The sequence below is a fragment of the Hylobates moloch genome, unplaced genomic scaffold, assembly GCF_009828535.3.
Source record: "Hylobates moloch isolate HMO894 unplaced genomic scaffold, HMol_V3 SCAFFOLD_2, whole genome shotgun sequence".
NCBI lineage: Eukaryota > Metazoa > Chordata > Mammalia > Primates > Hylobatidae > Hylobates > Hylobates moloch.
In genome coordinates this window covers 165952525-165974689 of record NW_026652277.1, presented here as the reverse complement: position 1 = coordinate 165974689, position 22165 = coordinate 165952525, and the positions used below count along the sequence as shown (strand labels likewise).

General features: G+C 47.2%; 1 protein-coding gene across 2 annotated transcripts in view; it reads right to left on the bottom strand.

Moving 5' to 3' along the window:
* Window positions 1-17661, bottom strand: part of SNX9 (sorting nexin 9) — a 188467-nt gene extending 170806 nt beyond the window's left edge. Inside the window, exons 1-4 of one of the 2 annotated variants that reach the window (XM_058435628.1) lie at window positions 17520-17661; window positions 15033-15184; window positions 5677-5865; window positions 1804-1847 (exon numbers count right to left, since the gene is read on the bottom strand). In XM_058435628.1, the coding sequence (XP_058291611.1) occupies window positions 1804-1847; window positions 5677-5710 (78 nt within the window). In that variant the 5' untranslated portion in view covers window positions 5711-5865; window positions 15033-15184; window positions 17520-17661. The remainder of the gene's footprint in view (window positions 1-1803; window positions 1848-5676; window positions 5866-15032; window positions 15185-17519) is intronic. The other variant, XM_058435629.1, reaches the window with a different exon arrangement.
* Between the last annotated feature and the right edge of the window lie 4504 nt (window positions 17662-22165).

Genomic DNA, 22165 nt, shown 5'->3' with positions numbered 1-22165 from the left:
AAGAAGCTGTAAACTCCCAAATCTCATCTTTCAAGAGTAAACTCCACTCCAGTTTCTATCTGCTTCTGCTCACTCTCTAGGTTTTTAAAATATTTTTCAAAAAACTGCCCTTATTATTTCAGGCTTTAGTCTTACTAAGCTACTTAGTTATTACCAGAACTTAATCTCTACAATCATCCTTTTCCAGAGAAATTTGTAAGAACCAAGGCCTTCCTTCCATTGAAGTCAATTCGTAAACACTCACCACCTTGGGAAAATACATAAGCATAGACTGAGACCTCATCTTAAGGGCATAATGCTGGAAGCAAGTGCTCTAGCAGAGTACATGCCCCAACAGAGCAAATGTCCTAACAGAGCAGGTGGTCACGTCACCCAGAAGCAGGTCCAGCTGGGTGACGGAGGAGGTGCAGGAGCCAGACGGCAGAGCCTGCTCTGTGTCTGTAATGGTTTCTTGAATGGGAGCTTGCAGGGATAGGTTGAACTTGTGAAATTGCTGCTGTTGACTATTTTTTTTTTAACCTTGAAAAACATGAATGGTATAAGTTCAACCAAATATTCTGCTACTGAGTGTGAGGTTCAATCCTTCTCAAACATTATCTCATCTTCACAAAGTCCTAGAGTTAAAGAAACACTATCTATATTGTTACATATAGGCACATGGGATGGACACTACCTGACTGTTAGGGTCACAACTGTAGAAGGCAGGACTAGGTGAGCAGTCCCATTTGAAGACTTCTGCCTTAATGAGGAGCATTACATAATTTGGGTGCAGAATTGCATGTCATACATTAACACCAAGAACAAGTTTGTGCTTCCTTGAAGGTACACATTATGCTTCTTCTAAATGTCATCGTCCTGAGAGGTTGCTACACAACATTGTGGACCCCTAGGTTTGCCAGATTTTGCAAAAAATTGAAAGAAGAAAGAAGGAAGGAAAGAGAGAGAGAGAGAAAGAAAGAAAGAAAAGAAGGTCCAGTTAAATTTGAATTTCAGATAAATGATGAATAATTATCTGAATAATTATGATTCATTCAATAGTAGTAAGAGAAGCAAGACATCCTTCTACTAAAATATTATTTATTGTTTATCTTAAATTCAAATTTAACAGAGAGTCCTGGAAAATTTAACTGACAACTCTATGATATCCATTCAGTGCTGCTGAAAAGGAGAGAATTCTGGTCCTGGAAGGCTACCTTCTAGAGAAATAGGCCTGCAGTTGGGATGTTCAGAATTCTGTCCCTAGGAGGATGGAGGCACACCCAACCAGAGACCAAATCACAGGCCACGCCAAGAGTCACCCCTGGACGCTCAGAAGGAAAATCTTCCTTTTGTGAGCTCCCAAAAATAAATGTAGCTTTATCAGGAGCATTACATGTGAGTGTGCTCTATAATTATTTATCCACTAATTGCCACAACATCCTGTTGAGGTTAGTAAATGTTTTTACCACCCTCATTTTGCAATGAAGTAAGCAGGGACGGAACAGGAGGCTTACTCACCAGGCAGCCCAGCGAACCAGGAGAGGGTGGAGGAGAGAGCCAGGCAGGAGAGCCAGGCGGGACCTCGGGGTCCTGTCACCAGAGGTCTGCAGGCTGGCTGGCCTCAGAGCCGGCCCTTGGAACGTCATAGCCCAAATAAAACTCAGAGAAGAGGAATAAAGAAGATTCTCTGAAACTCATGAAAACTATACATTCTAAACAGCCCCATTGTTAGTAAACGAAATAGACTAGAACAAATATTTGCACAAAGGAAACTATTGAAGACAGACATTTTTTTTTCCCCAAAGGAGGGAATAGCTTACTCACCCTTTGTTTCTCCCCCGAGCAATGGAGACTTTTCTTGTCAGTGCCTGGAAAAAGAAGATGATAAGACAAGCAAACTCATTCCATTCTATAATAATAACAACAGTGGATATTAATCAAATATCTGTTACATCAGGTACTTCACATATTGGATTGAATTTAAACTTCGCGGGAAGTCGCTGTGTACTGACTGTACCCATTTTACCAGTAGGAAAGATTAAACTCAGAGCACAAGAGACTGACAGAGACCTTAACACTTCTATCAAGTGGTGGAGGTGAGATTCCAACCCAGGCCCTGCGACTCGCACACATACAGTTGTCTGCATAGACCCTTCCCCACCACCCAGGAAAAAACCAGAACACCCAAATCTAATTACATTATTTGTCTTTTTAAATGACATTTACATTAACTTTTTGTCTTTTTAATTAATTCTAAAGCAATTGCAGGGAAGGGCCATGCTTCAAGATGGCCACCAACAGCGTCTCGCCAAGGCTCTTAGGTCCGTAGTGATACTTCCGAACACATTATCCTGGTGGCTCTCCCAGTGACACCATGGGGAGCCTCAGGAAGGCATCATTATCTTCCTTTGGGAGAAGAGGAAACTGAGTCACAGAAAGACTAAGGGATTTGCCTAAGGCCATGCAGTACCAGAAACGGGACCAGAACACATCTGCTGGCTCTTTCCATTGTCCTTGTTGAAAGCTTGAGGAATTACAGCAATTGTCTCCAATGTGCAATCTGAGTAATACACATACACATTTTTTTCTCACATATATTTTCCACCCCCTGTCCCATGACTGGCAGCTGGAAACAGGACTCTCCTGCGAATTCACTTCCAGGGCTCCCTTATTCTGGTAACTCCCAGACAGGGATTGTGACAGGGAAGCCTTCACCACGTGGTTCTGACCTACCTGACCAGCTCATCGGCTGCCCTCCTGGCAGGAGGCTGTCATTCCGGCCAGACAGGTGATGTCGATCCTCTACAACAAACTCATATTCATACTCAGCATACTCATAGCACTCACATCACATTTTCGCTCCCCGTTTCCACCTAGGAGCCTGTGCAGTGAGTGCAGTGGACTGGCTTTTAAGCCAGATTGCTTTTGCATCAGTTGGACCTGGGTAAAAATTCTCTCCTTACCACCATCCAACTGTGTGACTTTGAAAAAGTCATGTTACATCTTCAGAATCCATTTTCCAATAGATTGCAGACAATGGGGGATTAGAGATCATGTATCCAAAGCATCCAGCACAGTGTCTAACGCAGAGTAGATGATCAAGAAATGGTTCTTATGATGATAACACGTCCTTATCCTCATTTCTATCTAACTCCTAACCATTCTTCAAGATTTACTACTCCTTCACCTCACTCCAGGTAATTCTCTCTTCCCTGGATTTGACATGAATTTCACCTGTGTGGCATCTAGTTTTTGCTCTCTTAGTTTTTTCACGAATATAAGAAATATTCATTAGGAAGTGCTGTGGGCTGAATTTTGTCTTCCCAAAAGATATTTGGAAATAGGGTATTTGCAGATGTAACCAAATTAAGATGACGTCATACTGAATTGGGGTAGGTCTTAACCCAGTAACTGGTGTCCTTATACTGAAAGGTGGCAATTTGGACACAAATAGATTCATAGTGATGATGGAGGCAGAGATTGAAGTAATGCAGCTTGAAGATCAGGAAGGCTAAGGATTGCTGGCAACCACCCGAAGCTGGGATGAGGCAAGAAGGGACCCTCCCGTAGTGCTTCCTGAGAGAGCATGGCCATGCTGACACCTTGGTTTTGAGGTTTTGAGTTCCTGGCCTCTAGAACTGGGAAACATTACATTTCTATTGTTTTAAGCCTCTGGTTTGCTGTTTGTTATGGCAGTAATAGGAAACTAATACAGAAAAATATCTGATCTAACTCCCAGTTGGATAATAGGCTCATTGACAATGGTGAGGACTGGCCTCTTTACCTGTGGTCAGTGCTCAGCATAGCTCTGAACGTTGGGGAAGCCTGTGAATAAACCTGACTGCTGAGAGCAGCTGCACATGGAGCACCACTTCGCTGTTCCTACCACCCCGGAGGCTTCCTTGACAGCTAATCCCACTGCAGGTGCAGCGGCAGTGCCGCTAAAGTCCTTTAGGCTCAACCTGCTGGCAACAGCACCAGCAGGAGAAATTCACTGGATAGTTTGCCATTCCCCATTTTAGCAGTTAAGTATTTCCTAAAATGGGGAGAGAAAGCATGATGATAAAGTACTGCAACTTGACCCTTCAGAAATGGATGATTTCATCAGACAAGGGTGCCACTGTATACTTATTCCAGTGTTAAAGACAGGCATCACCGAAACAGCAGAAAACACAGTTAAAAGAGCAATATGTCTTCTGTTAATGATGGGATGACTATTTAAAAGAGGCCTCATCTTATATGCATTCATTCATTCATCATTCACTTTGATACCTGTTGAGAATTTACTAGGTGCACAGCACTGCTTTTGCCTCTTTTTTTTTTTTTTGAGACAGAGTCTCACTCTGTTGTCCAGGCTGGAGTGCAGTGGTGCGATCTCTGCTTACTGAAAGCTCCACCTCCTGGGTTCACGCCATTCTCCTGCCTCAGCCTCCCAAGTAGCTGGGACTACAGGCGCCCGCCACTGTGCCTGGCTAATTTTTTGTATTTTTTAGTAGAGATGGGGTTTCACTGTGGTCTCGATCTCCTGACCTCATGATCCACCCCCCTCAGCCTCCCAAAGTGCTGGGATTACAGGGTGAGCCACTGCGCCCGGCCACTTTTGCCTCCTTTAAAGGTCATTATGTAACAGAACTTGAAGGAAATTCACGGGCTTGGCAATTTGAATTTTCAAGTGGGGAGGGACACTAATATTTGTTGGGTGCTTGCACTGAGACACTTGATAGGAATTTTAATATCTGATTTCGGTTAATGCCCTTGATCGTCCCACAATGCAATTGTTTTAATTTCCCTTCTGCAGATAAAGAATGGATGCCTCAGAGAAGTGAAGGATTTGTCTCAGGCACATAGCCTGTAAATATCATACCTGAGATTCTAATCTGGCTCCATTGGATCCCAATGTCTTTGCTTTTGCAGCAACTCCACCAACCTTCAACCACCAGAGACCAGACCTCCCGTAGCAACCAAACCCACGGGAGCCAAGCCACATCCTAAGAGGCCCGTGGGACCTGAGGCCACCCCACCCCACCAGGAACCATCACCAGGCTCTTTGCTTTCTACTTTCTTTCCATCTCTCAGCCTCCTCCTGTCCTCATTTGCTTCTCTTGGGGTGGGTGGATGTTGTTTCTTTCTGGTACCTGCTTCCAGTAGCAACATTCTCTTTCTTCAAGATGTGATGGGAGAGTTTCTTCCCCAGTGAAAACTTAAGGACCTGTGGGCTGCACCCGTGAATGTCCACCTTCCTAGCCTGGAGTAATCATGTGAGCCAGGCCAGGCCGATCAGAATCTTCCCCCAGGATTTTTTTTCCGTAATGGGAGAGAGAGCATGTCATTTCTCTGTGGCTGTTGTCCTAGGGTGATACAAGTGGGAGTTCTTGTGACCATGGCCTCCTCTCATTCTGCCCATTGGGGGAACACCAGGCTGGATGGTGGAATGAGAATTGAGAGGCCCAATGATGTCATCTGAGCCCCTAGCTCCTGTCGCCCCTGTGCTTCCCAATTATTAGCAGTTAAATTCCCTTTTAATTTGTACTAGTATGAGTTGGCTTCTATTATTCAAAATCAAGGGTCCCAATTCACAAATCCAGCTACATTCCATGGGCCGGTTTTTCAAATTCCCTCTTGCCAAAACTTGAATTCCAGTTTCCATTTTCCTTCCGTTCATCCACTTAGAAGAATCTTAACTCTGGCTAAATTTACCTTCTCTGTCTGTACACCTGGGTGCTGAGTCCATCCGGGGCAGACAATGTCACTGCCAAACCGTGATCCCCAACCTTCCTCATTTCACCCTCTCTTCCATTCCCGGTAGCAGCTACTTAGAACTGTCTCCACACTCCTCAAATACGACTCTCCACCTTTCTCCTCCTTTTCAGCAAGTGATCTTGTCTCCTACTCAGTAGAGAAAATAGAAAGCATGGGAGGACAAGTCTTCCCCATCTCTCCCCACCTTGCCCTTTTATAATTGTGCTGGTGGCAAATTTGTGAAAACAGAGGGTGGCTACTGTTTGAAGCAATTGTTCTAAGAAGGAGTGCGGAATTTCTCTTAGAGAGGGACTGCTCTTTACTTTCAGAAAACGTCTTGACTTTTCAAGTGTAAAAGGCAACTGGGGAAAAAATGGAGGTAACTGCTGGGGCACTGTAAAGTCAGCCAATGGTAGGACATGAGGGATGTTGGCCACCGGAGTGGAGGTACCAAGGGAAAATAGGCCAAGTCTCCTGGCACACGACTGGCCTGGAGGAGAAAGATCCGGTTTCTTTCTCTGAAAGAAAACTGGATTGGGTCCTGATTTTTAAGAAACTTTCAAGGTTCCTAGCAAGAGCCAGCCTGCTGCTAAAGTTTTTTTTTTTTTTTTTTTTTTGAGAGACAGAGTCTCGCTCTGTCACCCAGGCTGGAGTGTGGTGGTGTGATATCGGCTCACTGTAACCTCCACCTCCCGGGTTCAAGCAATTCTCCTGCTTCAGCTTCCCAAGTGGCTGGGACTATAGGCGTGTGCCACCACGCCCAGCTAATTTTGTATTTTTAGTGGAGATTGGGTTTCACTATATGTTGGCCAGACTGGTCTCGAACTCTTGACCTCAAGTGATCCCCCGATCTCGGCCTCCCAAAGTACTGGGATTACAGGCATGAGCCACTGACTGCACCTGGCCCCTGCTAAAGTCTTTGCATGGCGTTTGTGTTGATCAGTAACACAGCCGGCCCTGGGAAACTGAACTGTCTTCCCCACTGTTTTTCCACAGCCATAGGAAAGAGCCACTGAGGACTTCCCTGAGACTGGGATAGCGTGAGACAGAGGTGCTGTGCCTCATCACTGCACTGTGACCAGTGGCCTTGGGTTCATGGGACTAGGGGGAATTAAAAGACAGGCCTCACACCTGCTTTGGACAGGACAGTGGGAAGAAGTGTGATCCCTCCCTCCCTCTCCTCAGGCCATCGGGGAGGAAGGAGCACATTTCAGAAGATGAGGTTTGTCGTGGGTCTCGAGAGATAAGCATTGAAGAGAGCAGAGAGCACAGCAGATGTGAAGGCTTCGGAGGTGAGGGGTTGCAGCATGGACCAACGCAAGAGGAAATGTGATCCGGCACTCCTCTCAGCTTTCCCCAAGTATGCCAGAGGAAGGAGACCCCGGCAGGTGTGCAGAGACTGCTCTGTTGCAGATGGGGCCATTTGTAAGGCAGACACATGGGTCGATGATGGCAGGGCCCTCCTCCCCCTATCTGAGGCAGATCGCCCCATCTGTGCTCTGCCCCTCATCCTCCGCTTCACCTTGGAAGCCCCCCTCCTTATCTTCAACCTCCTCCTCTCTATGGCTTCCTCCCACCAGCGTGGAACCCACTCATGCTCACATCTGTTCCACTCACAAAGATGCTTTCTCTCCTGGGCATCGCCTCCAGCAGTAGCCTCTCACTTCTAGCCCAACTTCCACCTTCCCTCCCACATCCCTCCTCCACTCCTCCACCTCCTCCACTCCCCTGGAAAGGCTCTTTCCCAATCCCTTCCTCGCTGCCGAGCCCAGTGCAGCTTGGCTGGCCTCTCCCTTGGGTCCTCTCCCTCTGGGCTGTGTCTGCCTCCTTCTTTCTGACACTATCCCTTCGCGGTCCCCTGGGCAGGCTCCTCTGCCCTTGTGCACCTTCATCTCAAGTTGGCTCTCGTCTGTTCAGTCCAGACGCTTTCTTCAGGGGATCTCAGGGTCCGTGCAGACTGCCAGTTCTCCAAACTCCAGAGAGGGTGTCCAGGAATATCAAATTGTTCACTCGGCAGCTTCTCCAATTAATTGTGCCACGAGCACCTCACCTTTAACATGTGCACGGGCGACCTCATCGCCTCCCCTGGAGCCTGCTCTCTGCTCCTGCTCAAAAACAACACCTTGGCTCCCCAGACTCTGACATCCTTCACCTCTTAATGTCCTCCCTTCTCCAACCCAACTCAGCACCTTATCCTGCCATCAAGTGCATGTACTGGAAATCTAGACGCTGCCCAGACTGTCCCATCCCAGTTGCCTCGTCCCTGATCTCGGGGATTGATCATCTCTTCCCTGGACGGCAGCCAAAGCTCCCTAACTGACATCCTTGCAATGCATTTTGCCCCTTTCAGTTTTGCTTTTCACATGTTAAGGCCTCTGACATGCAAAAATCTCCTTATATTGCTGCTGCCCTTTAAACCATTCCATGGCTTCTCATCGCCCTCAGGAAAACTTACGCTGAGCCTCTTACTTGTGCACAAGGCCCTACTTGTTCTGGCTCCTGCCGAGGTCGCCTGGCTCACCTGCTACCTACCTCCACCCCCACTGCAGACTTCTTCCACGTGCCTCTGGACATGCGACCTCTGCACCTCGGCTGCCTCTGTGCAGTGGGCTGGGACCCGTCCACTGTGTCCACAGTGTAGCTGGGGCCTAGCACCCTGGCTGCAGTCAAGGAGGAGCCCAATCAGTATTTGAGGTGAATGAATATTCTTTCCTGATCAATTTGCGTTGTTTTCCTCTTGACTTTTACTTCATAAAAAAAATACTATTAAGGGAAGCATGACACGAGAAAGGATTGTAGGTGTTTTCTCTTAGGAGAGTAAACGTGAAACAGTGGAGGCTGAATGTGTTTAGAGAGTAAATATGCTCACTAGTATCTCAGCTGGAATTGCCTTAGTGATGACATCATCACTTTCCCTCAGAGGTGGATGTCGAGTCTGTAACACCAAGAACCGTTGGGAGAAGCTCCCGTCATCTGCCCTCTCGTCTCTCCCCAACACTGTCCCTGGGTGGCCTTATCTGTGTCCAGCTCCAGCTCGCCCCTTATTCCTCCATGATCTCCATTTCCAGCCCAGATTATTTCCGAAGCTCCAGGCTTTAGTGGCCTCCACGTGTTTCCACCCAAAGATTTCCCATATTGAGGCTCCTTACTTGGGCTCAATGTGCCTTAACCTAGTTTTCTTTCTTAACCTCACACTTTCTTAACCTCACACTTCTGTATTTTCCTATCTCAGTGAAGGCCCCTGGACTAGTTTCCTGGGCTGCCATAACGAACTACCACAAAGTAGGTGGCTTTAAAACAACAGAAATGTATTCTCCCCCAGTTCTGAAGGCTGGAAGTCCAAAACCAAGGTAGTGTTGTGGCCGTGCTCTCCCCGAAGGCTCTGGGGAAGGATCCATCCTCACCTTGTCTGTTTCAGGCGCTGCCAGCAGGCTGTGCTGGTCCTTAGCCTGCGGATGCATCACTCCAGTCTCTGCCTCCCTTTTCACATGGTCTTTATCCCTGTGTTTGGACCCACATTTTCTTTTCTTCTAAGGATGCCAATCACTGGACCTAGGGCCCACTTAGGGCCTATTCCAGCAAGACTTCATCTTAATTTGATGATATCTCCAAAGGCCCACCCTATTTTCAAATAAGGTCACAGGTACTGGGCATTAGGACTTGAACCTATCTTTTGGGGGACACAGTCCTACCTGCTGGGAGTCCCACTGCCTCCTTCACCCCAGAAATCCTTGACCCTTCCCTGTCCTCTCCTTTACACTCCACATCTAGGCTGTTTATCCTGTTTTAAAAATAGCTCTCATGTTTTCTCTGTCCTCCACTCCACTGTCTTAGTTCCAGCCCTAATCAAGCTAGATGACCATGACAGCACCCCCACTCTTCCTCTTTGCCCTTTTGAGTCCCCCCAACCCATCCTTCAGCCAGCATCCTGGTTCTTAAAATTTGCCTGCTGGGCCAGGCGCAGTGCCTCATGCCAGTAATCCCAGAACTTTGGGAGGCCAAAGCAGGTGGATCACTTGAGGTCAGGAGCCCAGCCTGGCCAACATGGTGAAACCCCTCTCTACTAAAAATACAAAAATTATCTGGGCATGGTGGTGGGCGCTTGTAATCCCAGCTACTCCAGTGGGTGAGGCAGGAGAATGGCTTGAGCCTGGGAGGCGGAGTTTGCAGTGAGCCGAGATGATGCCACTGCACTCCAGCCTGGGTGACAGAGTGAGACTCCGTCTTAAAAAAAAAAAAAATTGCCTACCAGCCATCCCACTCTGGATATGTCCCTGGCAGCGCCTCCTGCATGCACCTTGGGCGACACTGTCTCACTGACTCATTCTCCCCCATCCTTTCCACCTCGATTCCTCTTCTCTTCTGAGAGTCAAAACCGGTTCCTACCATCTCTGAACATTTAATTGCCTGTTAGCAGCTATACTATTTTTAAAAATACAAGTTATTGAATAATTACAACATGTATATTATAAATGTAAAGTAGATATTACACCCATTTGTGTATGGGGAAACTGAGGTTCCCGTGGGTTAAGCAACTTGAAGAGGGAGCTGATGTTTGAACCTAAAACTCTATGGTTTCAAAGCTCTTCTTATTAACTGTATTACTAGGCTTCAGAAGATGTAGCCTTGTAAATATCTGGAAGAGCTTGCCAAGTTTCCTGTTCTTCTTATAATTTTTAGTATTTTATAGAAACTGTCTGCTGTAAACAAATATAAAACACCTAAAGAAATTCATGACGATGATCCATACCTCAGTTATTCTTAGTCATTTATTTTCTCATTTCATAGTAAACTAGTAACTATTTGGTTCAGAGCCCACAGGCCTATCATATTTTGCATAGCAATCCTGGTGAATTTATAGACAGTTGCCTGAATAATGAGCTTATTGTGTTACATCTTAAGTTTTGGTAAAGCCTTCTCTCTTTTTTTCTCCTTGAAATAAATATAAGCATAGGTATATTCACAAATTTTCTTTTAAACCTTTACAACAATAATTTTATTTTCAGTGCAAATTTTGTTTAGCATGAGACTCAGGCATCCTATGAAATTCTTAGCCAAATAAAATAATAAATCTTTTTTTTTTTTTTTTTGAGAAGGAGTCTCCCTCTGTCGCCCAGGCTGGAGTGCAGTGGCGCCATCTCGGCTCACTGCAAGCTCTGCCTCCTGGGTTCATACCATTTTCCTGCCTCAGCCTCCCAAGTAGCTGGGACTACAGGCGCCCGCCACCACGCCTGGCTAATTTTTTGTATTTTTTTTTTTTTTTTTTAGTAGAGATGGGGTTTCACCGTGTTAGCCAGGGTGGTCTCGATCTCCTGACCTCGTGATCTGCCCGCCTCAGCCTCCCAAAGTGCTGGGATTACAGGTATGAGCCACCGCACCCGGCCAATAAATCATTTTTAAAAAGTATTTCCTGGCAAATAGCTTACCCATTTGGTGTTGGCTTGAACGTGTGGAATTTCTTTAGTTTGACTTATTAAAGTAAATGAAACTCGGGTGAGGAAAATTCCTGTTTTACTCACGCAGCCAACTCAACGCTCATGTTATTGAAATGTCTTCAGTCTCCTGTCTCCACGGCTGGTGAGCAGGAAATCTTCCATGCGTGCACTGCTCTGATGGACTTTATCCACACACCATCCCTGACACACTGACAGACACCATCGGCCCTGAGCTGGGCGCTGGGAGCCTCCCTCACACTCCTGTGCTGCCTGATGGGATCCACAAACAATCTGGAGGCCTTGGATGGAGTCCACGTACCATTAGCTGTGCGAAATTCTGCATAGATGTGTGGAAAACGTTCAGCCCTGGGCGGGACCAGCTATATAATTTGCAGACCTGGTGCAAAATGAGACTGCATGGCCTCTTGTTCAAATATTAGTAAGCATTTCAAGATGGCGACAACATTGACTCAAGCACTGAGCCCAACCACGCGCTGGCTCAGCTCACCTGCCCGTGAAGCCAGCCACGCCCTGGGGGCTGCTGTTCTGCTTTCAGACCCCTGGTACTCTCCTTCTTCAACCTGTTATCTGGGCCCTCATTTTCACCTGCATTTGTCATCGATCTCCAAGCACTGCTGGGTCTGTGGCCTAGATCCCTCCCCACAACACACCCAATGCTTCCCCTTCCACTGCCTCTCCACACGGGCCTCCACCAAAAATCCTCCACATGGGCCTCCAGACCTGGCCCTTTCTGTCCCTTCCTTCCTCCCCTGACATCCCCAGCTCCAGCCAGGCCTTCTCCGGCCTTGGTGTGTCTACTGTGGCTTTCTCCCACACTGCCCTCGGGAGGGATGCTCCCGGCCCCTGAGCCTCCTTACAGGCGACCCCCTCTGCCTGAATCGCCCTTCCTCTCTATCTTCCGCTGGCTGATGCTTGCTCAGCCTTCAGGTCTTGGCTTCAGCACAACGTCCCCTGTCCTCCAGGAGCTTTCCCTTCCTCCGCAGACCAGGAGAAATCCCCTGGCTGCCCATGCCCCAGCGTGCTCTTCCTGCTGGTACAGTTCGGTGTACTTCCTATCCACGAAGATAGGGGTGCCTGCGCCTGCATCAGAGTAGAACTCTGCAAAAATGTGTTGAGTGTTGGTCGGATCGATGCCAGGGTCTCCGGTGAATTCAGTGTCACACACAGAGAGAACTGCTGTCACTTAGCAATGAGGGAAATGCAGTGCCTGCTGTTGCTGCTGCTGTTGTTGCATGGCAGGTCCGAGGAGCATCTTTGGAGCTGGTGGCTCTGCTGAAAGACAGCGTGGCTCACCTGAACAAGTACTGCTCACCAGAGTGTCCACTGCTTGTGTTGCTGTTGTGTATTTATGTATTTATTTTGAAACAGAGTCTTGCTTTGTCGCCCAGGCTGGAGTGCAGTGGCACAATCTCAGCTCACTGCAACCTCCGCCTCCCGGGTTCAAGTGATTCTCCTGCTCCAGCCTCCCGAGCAGCTGGGATTACAGGCTCCTGCCACCATACTAGGCTAATTATTGTATTTTTGGTAGAGACGGGGTTTCCCCATGTTGGCCAGGCTGGTCTCAAACTCTTGACCTCAGGTGATCCGCCCACTTCAGCCTCCCAAAGTGCTGGGATTACAGGCTTGAGCCACTGCGCCCGGCCAAGTGTGTTTTTAAAAAGTGACTTCTGAGATGATATGTGTGTTTCAAAATTTTCTTCTCTGTTTTTCTGGTTTGCGACAATATGCGTATGGTACTTTGATAGTCATGAGGAACAACCCGTCCCCAGGAAATTTTATGTTAAAAAAAGTACCAGGAAAGAGCAATTTGCTGTTAGGGTTCATTTTAATTGCAAATGTATTTCCTCTGGCTGGAAAGGGGAAACATCTTTCCTGACCTGCTCTACACCCCACAGAAGAAAGGGTATGAAGAGGAAGTGAAGTACGGTGTCAACGGTGCCAGTTCATCTGCTTTTAAAAACATTTATGTAAAAGTAAGAAGACAAAACAGCCATCGCGCTACACCCAGGGTGCTGCTGAGCCCCAGGGTGGTGCTGACCGCTGCTGAGGTCCTGAGCTGGGAGGAGAGTGAGGGCCCGGCCTTCAACTCCAAGGCCGTGGCTGTAAGAAACAATCATTTCCAACCCCACTTAATTATCTCTCCCCAGTCACTTTGTTTCCTTCTGTTACATTTGTCTTCTGCCATGTAGGTAAAGGAAGGAAAAACAAAATTTAAGAAAAGTCTATGGAGTAGGTTAGGTGGGGGTTAGTGTAGACAGTGAGACTGAAGGGTCAGAGGAACATGAGACAGGTCAGACTGGGGTGGTCAACTGTCCCAGTTCACCTGGGACTGAGGAAGCACCTGGGCCTGAGACTCTTGTTTTAAAACTGGGATGGTCCTGGACAAACCTGGACAAACCAGGAAGAGTAGATCCCCCTACTCCCTGATGGCCTGTGAGGCCCGTTCCCCCAGGAGCCCCCACTCTGAGGTCACATGCCCTGCACCTCCCCATTGCACCCCCCGAGGGCCTCATAGTATTACCATTTACCAGGGCAGTTCTGGGAATCAATTCTGGCCTGACATTGGGAACCCACGCCATACTTTCATCTTCAACATGTCACTTTTTAAACAATTTTCTAGAATGAAACTCCTTTAACTTTTGTTTTAAAATGATTTGTGATTAAAGAGAAAACAGGATCCTTGTATGAACTGAGATTGTGGTACATTTGAACAGTCAAAATTGTTCCGTTTTACTTGCATTGAATGCAAATTTCAGTTCCTAAAAAACCCAAATAAAGTAATAAATGTTCAGGGAAGGAGGTTTGATTTATTTCCTTTCCCCAAATGATGACCTAGTAGGAAAATTGCTGATTGAGGAAAAACACATGGAAGGTTCGCGCTAACGCAGGGATAGACTTCATGGCTGCTAGAGGGTCGCCATGAAAATAATTAGTGTCGGGCCCCACTTTCCACATGCTACCCTCAGTCTTTCTAGTGATCCCACGAAGTAGGTGCTGTCATCATCCTGGTTCTACAGATGAGAAAACTCGGACCAGTTAAGTGGCCTGAGGACAGGCATCCAGGCCTCACTGTCACCAGCGTTGACAGCATTCCCACCATGGCTTTGCTTCATCTCTTCTTATTCAGAGAGAGAGAAAAGAAAGTCTATTTCTACTTCTGTATGGCCCTTGTGCTAGCTCACCTGCTCAGAGCAGGGGAGTTGAAGTGCCAGCAAGCGAAAGACCTTCCAGCTGAGTACGAAAGATGAGAGTCAGAGGCAGCTTCATATTGAAGGCAGATCCTCTGAGTATGTCTTTATTGGGGAACTGACATTTATAGATGACAAAGAACTTTCACATTCATTAGGACGAGGAGGAGAAGCAGCGCTAGTAACAGTTGAAGGAGTAATTAGTAATAGTAACAATAAAAGTACCTTTCATTTAGTACTTGTCACATACTGGGTGCATTTACCTATATATATTTCTAATTTTCAAAACAACCCAATGAAGAAACCGAGACACTGAACGTGGCTTTATCCCAAGGCTAACCCCAATGTCCAAGCATTTTTCACTTTATCATATTCACATTTTCAAACGAGTTTCTCTCATTTTACAGTTGAGGAAACAAAGATTTATTGGGGGTATAGGTTTCAGTGATTACACATCCTTAGAATCAATGGGCCAGATTTCACACCCAAGTGTCCAGAAGCCCCTCATACAGAACTCACACTCAGTGCCTGGGAGAAGCCCTAAGGCTTGTCCAATCAGCTGGCATCCCGAGCCCCATAGAAGGATGGGATTCCAAGGTAGTAGTTAGGAATCTTTTGGTTCTATGGAGTACAATCATCCAGAGTTAAGCAAACAAGGAAAACGTAATACCTGAGAAGTGTCCAGTAGAAGCAGGACCAGGCCTCCGCGGAGCTTGTGGCAGGGCAGGACTGAAGTCTGAGAAGCATTCAGGGCTCTGTCTCTCGTTGCTGTAAGCCAACTTCCACGCGCCTCAGTGCAAGGTGGGGAGCACGGAACGTGGTCTAGGGAGCACCAAGTTACACATTGTGAGTCCAGCAATAGGAAAGGTTTCTTTGTTCCATTTTACATTCCAGGGGAAGCGCCAGTGAGTGGCTAAGCCTGGGTAAGGTCGCCATCCTGGTCCACACTATTATAGAAGGAGGCAGGTGACCTGTGACAAGTTCATCCCTTTGGAATGGGGGACCAGAGTTACCAGAGAGCTGGGAATCATTGTGAGTGGACGGAAGACTCAGTAGGTGTCTATTGTTGTATCCAGGTGTCTGAATTCAAAACAAGTTAAAATGAAGCATCATGCTCACACCCAGACAAAGTTAAGCAAGGACTAAGTTAGTGACAAGATAGTTCACCAACTATTTATTAAAATCTTCTGGAAAATATGTGTGTGCTGTAAATATTGTCTTGATGACAATGAGCTGTTTCTAAAAGATTATTTTTTAAGGATAATTTAGTGGGGAAACATGTGCCCAGACAACAATGCTCATGGACCCAAGACCTTTTAGAAGATTTTTGATGCGAAGGAGTCCGCACGGATAGGCTTTCCTGACTCATACCCTACTTGTTTCCAAAGCTCCCCTGTGAATAAATATTACAGCAGGAGGGTCAGGATGGAACATTAGCAGATGTGAATATTCTGGCTCTTGAGGGTGACACTGCTGAATCTATGCCAGGTCCTCTCTCTCTGGAAAATTACTAAACTACACTCAAATGATAAAACAAATACATTTCAGGCCGGGCGCGGTGGCTCGCGCCTCTAATCCCAGCACTTTGGTAGGCCGAGGTGGGTGGATCACGAGGTCAGGAGATCGAGACCATCCTGGCTAACACAGTGAAACCCTGTCTCTACTAAAAATACAAAAAATTAGCCGGGCGTGGTGGCGGGCGCCTGTAGTCCCAGCTACTCGGGAGGCTGAGGCAGGAGAATGGCGCGAACCCGGGAAGCGGAGCTTGCAGTGAACTGAGATCGCGCCACTGCACTCCAGCCTGGGCAACAGAGCGAGACTCCATCTCAAAAAATAAACAAACAAACAAACAAACAAATACATTTCAAAATGAACACCTGAAGCCCCCACAGTTGTAGCTGTGTGCCTCCATGCACCTCTGCAATGTGGTGGGAGCGGAATATCCATGCCCAAATACTTGCCCATAAATATCTCCCATCTAATTCTTTGTGGAGGAGATCAGATCCGAGTGGAAGGGCTTGGTGTCCCTGAGGATAACGCCCATTGTCAAATCAAGAGGAGTCTCTTTCTAACCCTGATAGGCTTGTTAACTCTTGGCTTTCTTCCTGTTCCTTTTTAGATAATCTATTAGGTTGGCAGAAAAGTAATTGCAATCTTTGCCATTAAAAGTAATGGTAAAAACTGCAGTTACTTTTGCACCGAAATAATACATCACAGGTTTATACTCAGCCTTTGTTACTATTTTAGATTGAATTATTTCCATGCAAACCCTCAGAGCACAGGTATCTGTAATTATACTTTGCAAGAGATGTTACGTGCTACCAGCAAATTTTCCAGCTCAGTGTTGCAAGGCAGCAGCTGTACATCTTCTGACATGTGGTATTCATTCCATACAGTACTGAGAAAGAGCCTTAGTCACATTTGGCCTCCCTAAAGAAGTGTCAGGCCACAACACTGCAGCCACATTCCTGCACAGAGCTTGCCTCAACCTCGCTGCTCCAGGCGAGATCCATGCTGGCCACGTGATGGCCCCCGCCAGTGTTGAGAAGTGATTCATCGTCAGCTCCAGGGGAAAAACAGACTGTGTAGGAAGGTTCCATATGACAAAAACATCCGGATTTTTTTCTTTCTGCCTTCTACTGGGCAATTCGGACCTTGTTATCATACATTTGAGGTGGAAGTGTGACGTAATTAAACTGATTTACGAAAGTCATATACAGAAACCAGAGTCATTTTTTAAAGCCCCAGTGTGGTTAAAGTTTACTTCCTCTGTACGTTTATAGCAAAGGCTTTTGAACATGGTTGAGGGCAGAGAGCCAGCTTCGGGTAGATTGGGAGAAGGTCTATTTGCTGGTTACTGCTGCTTCAATTTCTATTTCCCCCTCAGTTTTACCAAGGAAAAGGCCTTAATGGACTGAATTCAATGTGAAGCTTGTGTTATTCTCTGTGGCCACTTCAATGTGAACGCCAATGACCATGAGCCGGGTAATGACTTGGAAATATACTAGACAGAGCACAGCCATGGGAAATACCACGGAAGACTATTTTAGCTCCAGAATAACATCATTAAAACTAGCCTAATTTAGTACAGCATCTGGATCAGAAATAGTCCTAAACATGCATACACAAAGCAAGCATACATTTGCATGATACATACACACAGCTTTAAAAAGCAACCTGGATATAGTGTGTCAGTTTTCAGAAAGGGACCAAGATGAGATTAATGAACCTTGACACCTGCTTTGCTCTCTTCCGCTGCCGTAGAAATCCTCTCTGCAGAGAGTCTGGCATAGTTCATAGATACAGTATTTGGAGAAGCAGCAAGGCTGGATGGTTTGTGTAACACACTGGAAACGTCATGAGGCTGATTCTAGACTTGCCAGTCATCAACTGGGAGCACTTGGCCACATTTTCTAACTCACAGTTTTCCAGGATAACATTTCACACTACCTCCCCTTGGTGTTTTGAGGAATTGTCAATAGGACAGACAGGCAAGCACATGAGAAACGTAAGCTGCTAGTTGGCACAGGTGGGTTGGGCTGCTGGAATCAGGCAGGTGTATGGAGCCGGGTGACTCACCGAGGAGGAGGAGGGGTTCCACCTGGGAGGGACGTTCCCCGGTCTCTGTCCACATAGGGAATGTGAGTCACCACATTCCAGGCTCTCTGCCTGACTTGCTTCCGGGTCAACCACGGAACCCCAGGGCCACCTAGGGTTGGGCCTGCTCCAGCTGTTCCCTTCGGAGCCTTGCCCTGCTTGCTTTGCATTTGTTAGAAGAGGCAGCAGGTACTTCTCCGCAGGGACCTGTCTCTGCCTTCAGCTGTCTAAATTCCATGGAAAAGGCCTGGAGATCCACGGGGAAAACTCCTTTCATTCTGGGATGGTCTGGCCGGGAAGCCTGGGGCAGCTTCCTCAACCCCACCGCCCTCCCCTTTTCCCTGCCTCTTACCCAAGGAGCCCCAGCCCCTACTCCACATCACAGAGGGCAGAGGTGGAGCCCGCCTAGGACGGTGGCCACCTATACCCTCATCTCCAGGCCTACTTCAGCACCCTCTGGGCGTGACTTCCCTCACTTTCTAGGTAATGAAGAAAAAGCTCGTGTTTTACATTGAGATGTATAATCTGTGTAGCTTGGAAGATGAGACTATGCAACCTCCAAATATGCATAAGGACTGTTGAGCTGAAGGCAATTAAGGAGCAGATGCAGGAGAGCTCTCTGCCCTCCCTCTGTTTGCCTAAAGCAGGGCACAAAGACAAAAGGTGTCCTGTCCTCCTTCCGTCAGGGAGAACACAGGTTAACCACAGAAGACAACTTCAAACCCTGCCAGCCTGGGGATGGTACTGGAGGAACCCACATGGGCAAGCCTCACCGAGCAGCCTTCCTCTGCCAGTTACTTGCTTCTCCCCATGTTGCTGCCCCCTAGAGACTCGAAATCCTTTTCTGCTTTTATTTTTAAAATATTTTAAAAAATACTTCCCCCCTCCCCACCGCATCCTCCCTAGCCACAGCGGGCCCCGGGACACTCTCCAGAGTCCTTTTCCTTTTCCTTGTCACTTCTCTACATATTAGCTGTTCTTTGTTGAAGATACTGTCTAAGCTGGAATTCAAAGGCATCTCTTTGGAAGTTACTCACTCCCTGGGTATCTTCCATGTACATATTAAATACACATGATACTAAACTTCTGTTTGTTTTTCTCCTGTTCACCTGTCTTTTGTTACAGGGGTACATTCCAACTAAGAATTTATGAAAGCCGAAGAAAAAATTATTTTTCCTCCCCGACAGCAATGAACCAGAAAGAGGCCACAGGGCCACCTGCTTTGGAAGCTTTGGTGGGATTCATAGGCTTTCTACCACCTTCCTTCATAGAAGAAACTGCACTCTTGAAAACTGCAACGAACCCAGTGAAAAGAGAAGAGGCTTCTGGCTACAATCAAGTCTGCCAATTGGCAGGCGATGGTGGAGGCACTGCCCCCAGAGCGGCTTCTAGACCTACTCTGCCCCTCCCAGCCCCACGGGGCACCCTGAGCTTGTGAGAGGCACAGCCCCACCTGTGACCTCTCCCATCTTCGGGCCGTGCTCCCTGCAGTGAGCCCCACTCCAGAGAGCTCCAGCCTGGCTCCCTTCCTGCTGCGACGTTTACCCAGTTTCTCATGTTCCGATCTTCATTCTGATGCCCTTGAACTTTTCTCAGCACATTGTATCTGCAGTGAAAATGGAAATTCCAGACCTAAATCTATATTGAACCTCCCCAAACATGCTGGCCCTGGGCTCTCCTTCCCCCTTCTTGGATCCTGAGGAACTGAAGCTGGCTTAAGAGCTCACATGTGCGTCATCCCTTCCTGCACCTGCTTCCACTGGCCCTTGGCGGTAACCTGGGAACAGCTGGTCAGGTGCTATCAGCCCCATTCTACCAATGGAGAAACCGAGGCTCAGAACAGCTCAGTGGGATGTGCCTTCTAAGGTCACACGGTTCACGCGCACCAGAACTTTCTTCTAGGCCGCCTTTCCATATCCTGTGCTTTCTCAAAAGCCCCCTTTTAATGCTTACAACCCCTTTTTGCTGTGCAAGGTACAATGCTAGAATAGCAGGAAAGTGGTGACTCATAATCAAGTTCTGACTTATTTGACCGCACACACAAAACAAGGCTCTCTACCAATTTTTCCAAAGCACAAATTGCGTCTTTAAGAATGCTCTTGAACTCCAAGTGCAACTGACAGACAGCACATCATAGACCGCTTGATACATATTGTTGTCTGAATGGAAAAACAAGAGTGCCTCCAATTCCCCCAAAATAAGCGATTCTATGAAACTAATGCCACAAAAAGGAACTAAAGAAGAATGTGTCAGCTGTTCTAATACAATCAACTGATTACCTAGAACACAGGCAAAAATGCATGTCTGGGGTGTAACCAGTGGTGTGGGGGTGGGTCTGCCATTGTTTACAATCGCTACACAGGGCGATAATAGAAAGCAGACCACTGCAGTGTTTTTCTTCCTATTTTTAAATTCTCTGCAGACAATGCACCCTGACTCCCACAGCTCTCTCCTTCTCCTTGGTACACCACCAAGTGTAACCAGTGATTCATAGGAGGGTGATTCATGTTATCCATCAGATGTTTTTATTAGTCTTCTTGTTGTTGTTGTAAAATAAATCTCATTTCTCCCGGCTGGGTTGCCAGACACCGCCTTCCCCAGCCTGCCCTCCCGCTCCCTACCTGCTTGCATCAGCCAGGCCTGGGGCAATGGGAAGGACCTGCAAAGGTGTTGAAGACCCTTCTCCATGAGGGAGTAGGAAGGGAGTCAGTCTGTGCAGCTCCCTGTCCCCCGCCCAGGCCAGTGTAGGTGATCAGGCCACCAGCTGGCGTCTGCCCTGATCCTAGATTTCTTCTGGGCCCCAAATCCAGCCCTGAATGTCAGGCCAGGCAACCGGAAGCTACTTCCCCTCAGTCCCCACATCCTCTGTACCCTCACTGGCTGGTCCTGCACCTGCACCTGGACAGAGAGCTATCTGAAGCTGTGACACTGGCATCTCCTGAGGCTAAGAACTGTCCTTGTCTGAACGCCTGGCTGTCACCCCAGCTCTGCTATACCAGCCTCACCAGACTGACTGAGATAGTGGCCACTCTGGCTCAGACTTGAGTTCCCTACTTTGTGATTTGAACCTTTGGACACTCTCTAGGGGAGAAATGTGGATGGTGACACCCTCTGGCCTGGTTTTAATGGTGTGCTGGTAAATGTGCACAACTGGCTGTCTGGAAGAAGAGTCCTGAAATGTAAATTTGCCAATTTCTGTGGTGTAAATACTGCCCCCATGGCCAATTTCCAGCTGTCAGTAGGATATCACTGAATGCGGAGGTGGAAAGAGATGTGCAGCAGAACAGGGTTATATAATGCTTCCTCCACTCAGACACGCAGATGTAAATAACCTTGATGGCCCAGGCGTGGTGGCTCACGCCTGTAATCCCAGCATTTTGGGAGGCCAAGGTGGGCAGATCACGAGGTCAGGAGATCAAGACCATCCTGGCCAACATGGTGAAACCCCATCTGTACTAAAAAAAAGATTAAAAAAATTAGCCAGCATGGTGGTGCATGCCTGTAGTCCCAGCTACTCCGGAGGCTGAGGCAGGGGAATTGCTTGAACCTGGGAGGCGGAAGTTGCAGTGAGCCAAGTTCACACCACTGTACTCCAGCCGGGAAACACAGCAAGACTCCGTCTAAAAAAACAACACAAAACAAACAAACAAAAACAAAAACAAAAAACTTTGATGGCATAGGTAATAGTAAAGTGTAAATCACTAGGAAGTGATGAGCTTTAAGTATTTATTACTTTTGTTTTTAGTATAAGCTATTCAATTTGTAAGTTTATATCATTTAATTTTTATTTATTTTTCTTATTTATTTATTTATTTATTTATTTTGAGACAGGGTCTCCCCCTGTTGCGCAGGCTAGAGTGCAGTGGCATGATCACGGCTCGCTTCGGCCTCAACCACCTGGGCTCAAACAAAGCTCACACCTCAGCCTCTTGAGTAGCTGGGACTACAGGCGCCCGCCACCACGCCCGGCTAATTTTTGTATTTTTACTAGAGACAGGGTTTCACCATATTGGCCATTTTGACCTCAAACTCCTGACCTCACGTGATCCACCAGCCTCAGCCTCCCAAAGCGTTGGGATTACAGGCGTAAACCACTGTGCCTGACCCATTTAATTTTTAATAATGGCTGTGTTTAACAACCAGCTTGCAAATTTCCTGAAAATTTAACCATGAGTGCTCCTGGGAACATCAGGGCCAGCTCTAGCA